Consider the following 1,214-nt stretch of genomic DNA (forward strand, 5'->3'; position numbering starts at 1 on the left):
TCCTGGACTGACCTCCCTGGGAAGTCGATGTGGCTGCTGCCAACTCAGCAACTGCCACGGCTCCAAGGCCCAGGCAGCTATGAGCCCCTGGGCCAGGGTGCTGAGGTCCTGTCACCTACCTGCCAAGAGCAGCAGCATCTCCTCCACAGTCAGCCACGTGGAGCCCCATCTGGTCGTCAGATGGGGAAAAGGGACATTGTGTACAGTTGTTGCTGCAGTGCCTGAGCACTGCCAGTCAAGCACAGTGTCCTGAGAAAGGACCACTGCCCAGGGGTCACAATCTGCAACAGACCCTTCGAGTGCGCGTTAGGCAGCACCGCTCACTTACAGCATCAAAGAATGCCTTTGTAGCCCTGCTGATGTCTCTGAAGGTGGAGCCGACAGCCTTCGCCTTCAGTTCATTCACCACCTTGGCCAGCACCATCAGGCTCTCTGCCACAGCCATGTCGTTCAGGCTCCTGCACAGTGCCACCAGGACAGTTTCCTTGTGCTTTCGCATCTGTAAAGCGTGACACTCACATGAGCCTCACACTAGTCCTGCCTCCAACTGCTCATCTTTCCCATTGCCATCAGGGGCTGACACTTTCAGAAACAAACCCCGAATACACCATAGCCCCAGGTCTGACTGGCACCTTTGTCCCCTCTGCAACCTGGCTGATGCCTGAAAACAGAGTGCTGTTGAGGGCTGCGTTTCATGCAGAGGAAAGCCCCGCTCACCTTCTCTGGTGCTCTGCTGACCAAATTGCCCAGGCCATGTGCTGCCATCTGCTTCACAGTGCTGTTCGGGTCCTGGAATTTCTCCGGCAAGGCCCCCAAAATCAGCTGCAGACACCTCCTTTCCTGGAGCACTGGCTCCTTCATCAGCTGCAGCACAGCAATCGGCTGTCAGTATCCGCGGACAGAGGCAGACCAGATCTGGGAACAGCAACCACCCTGGGCTCTGCAAGAGGAAGCCCTATACACCCAGGCTGACTGCCTCTGTGGCCAGCAGCTTTCTGCTGCTGGCCTAGGCTGCAGTTTGGGGGATGAGGCGCTGCTGACGGCAGTGCTGCCCTGTGCCCACGGGAGGCCTTGTGCCCATGTCTGGGGGCAGCTGGCCTCTGGAGAGGATTTTTCCTTGGGTCTCAGGGTCACTCAGCAGAACTGCTGAGACCAGTCGAACCTGGAAGCCCATCCTGGCTGGGGTTGGGGGGGGGGCCTGGAAAGGGGGTTGC

The 1,214-nt window shown here is 58.6% G+C and overlaps 1 protein-coding gene across 1 annotated transcript; it reads right to left on the minus strand.

Annotated features, from left to right (window-relative positions):
* Positions 1-328: 328 nt before the first annotated feature.
* LOC146599788 (protein maestro-like) lies at positions 329-864 on the minus strand (the record flags this gene model as incomplete). Its single annotated transcript, XM_085297958.1, has 2 exons — positions 329-499; positions 718-864. Coding segments are annotated over 2 exons (318 nt in total), but the record flags the coding sequence as incomplete, so codon positions are not given.
* Between the last annotated feature and the right edge of the window lie 350 nt (positions 865-1,214).

This window comes from Rhea americana, unplaced genomic scaffold (assembly GCF_003343005.1).
Source record: "Rhea americana isolate MKP2758 unplaced genomic scaffold, rheAme1 scaffold_1320, whole genome shotgun sequence".
NCBI classification, from domain to species: Eukaryota; Metazoa; Chordata; class Aves; order Rheiformes; family Rheidae; genus Rhea; species Rhea americana.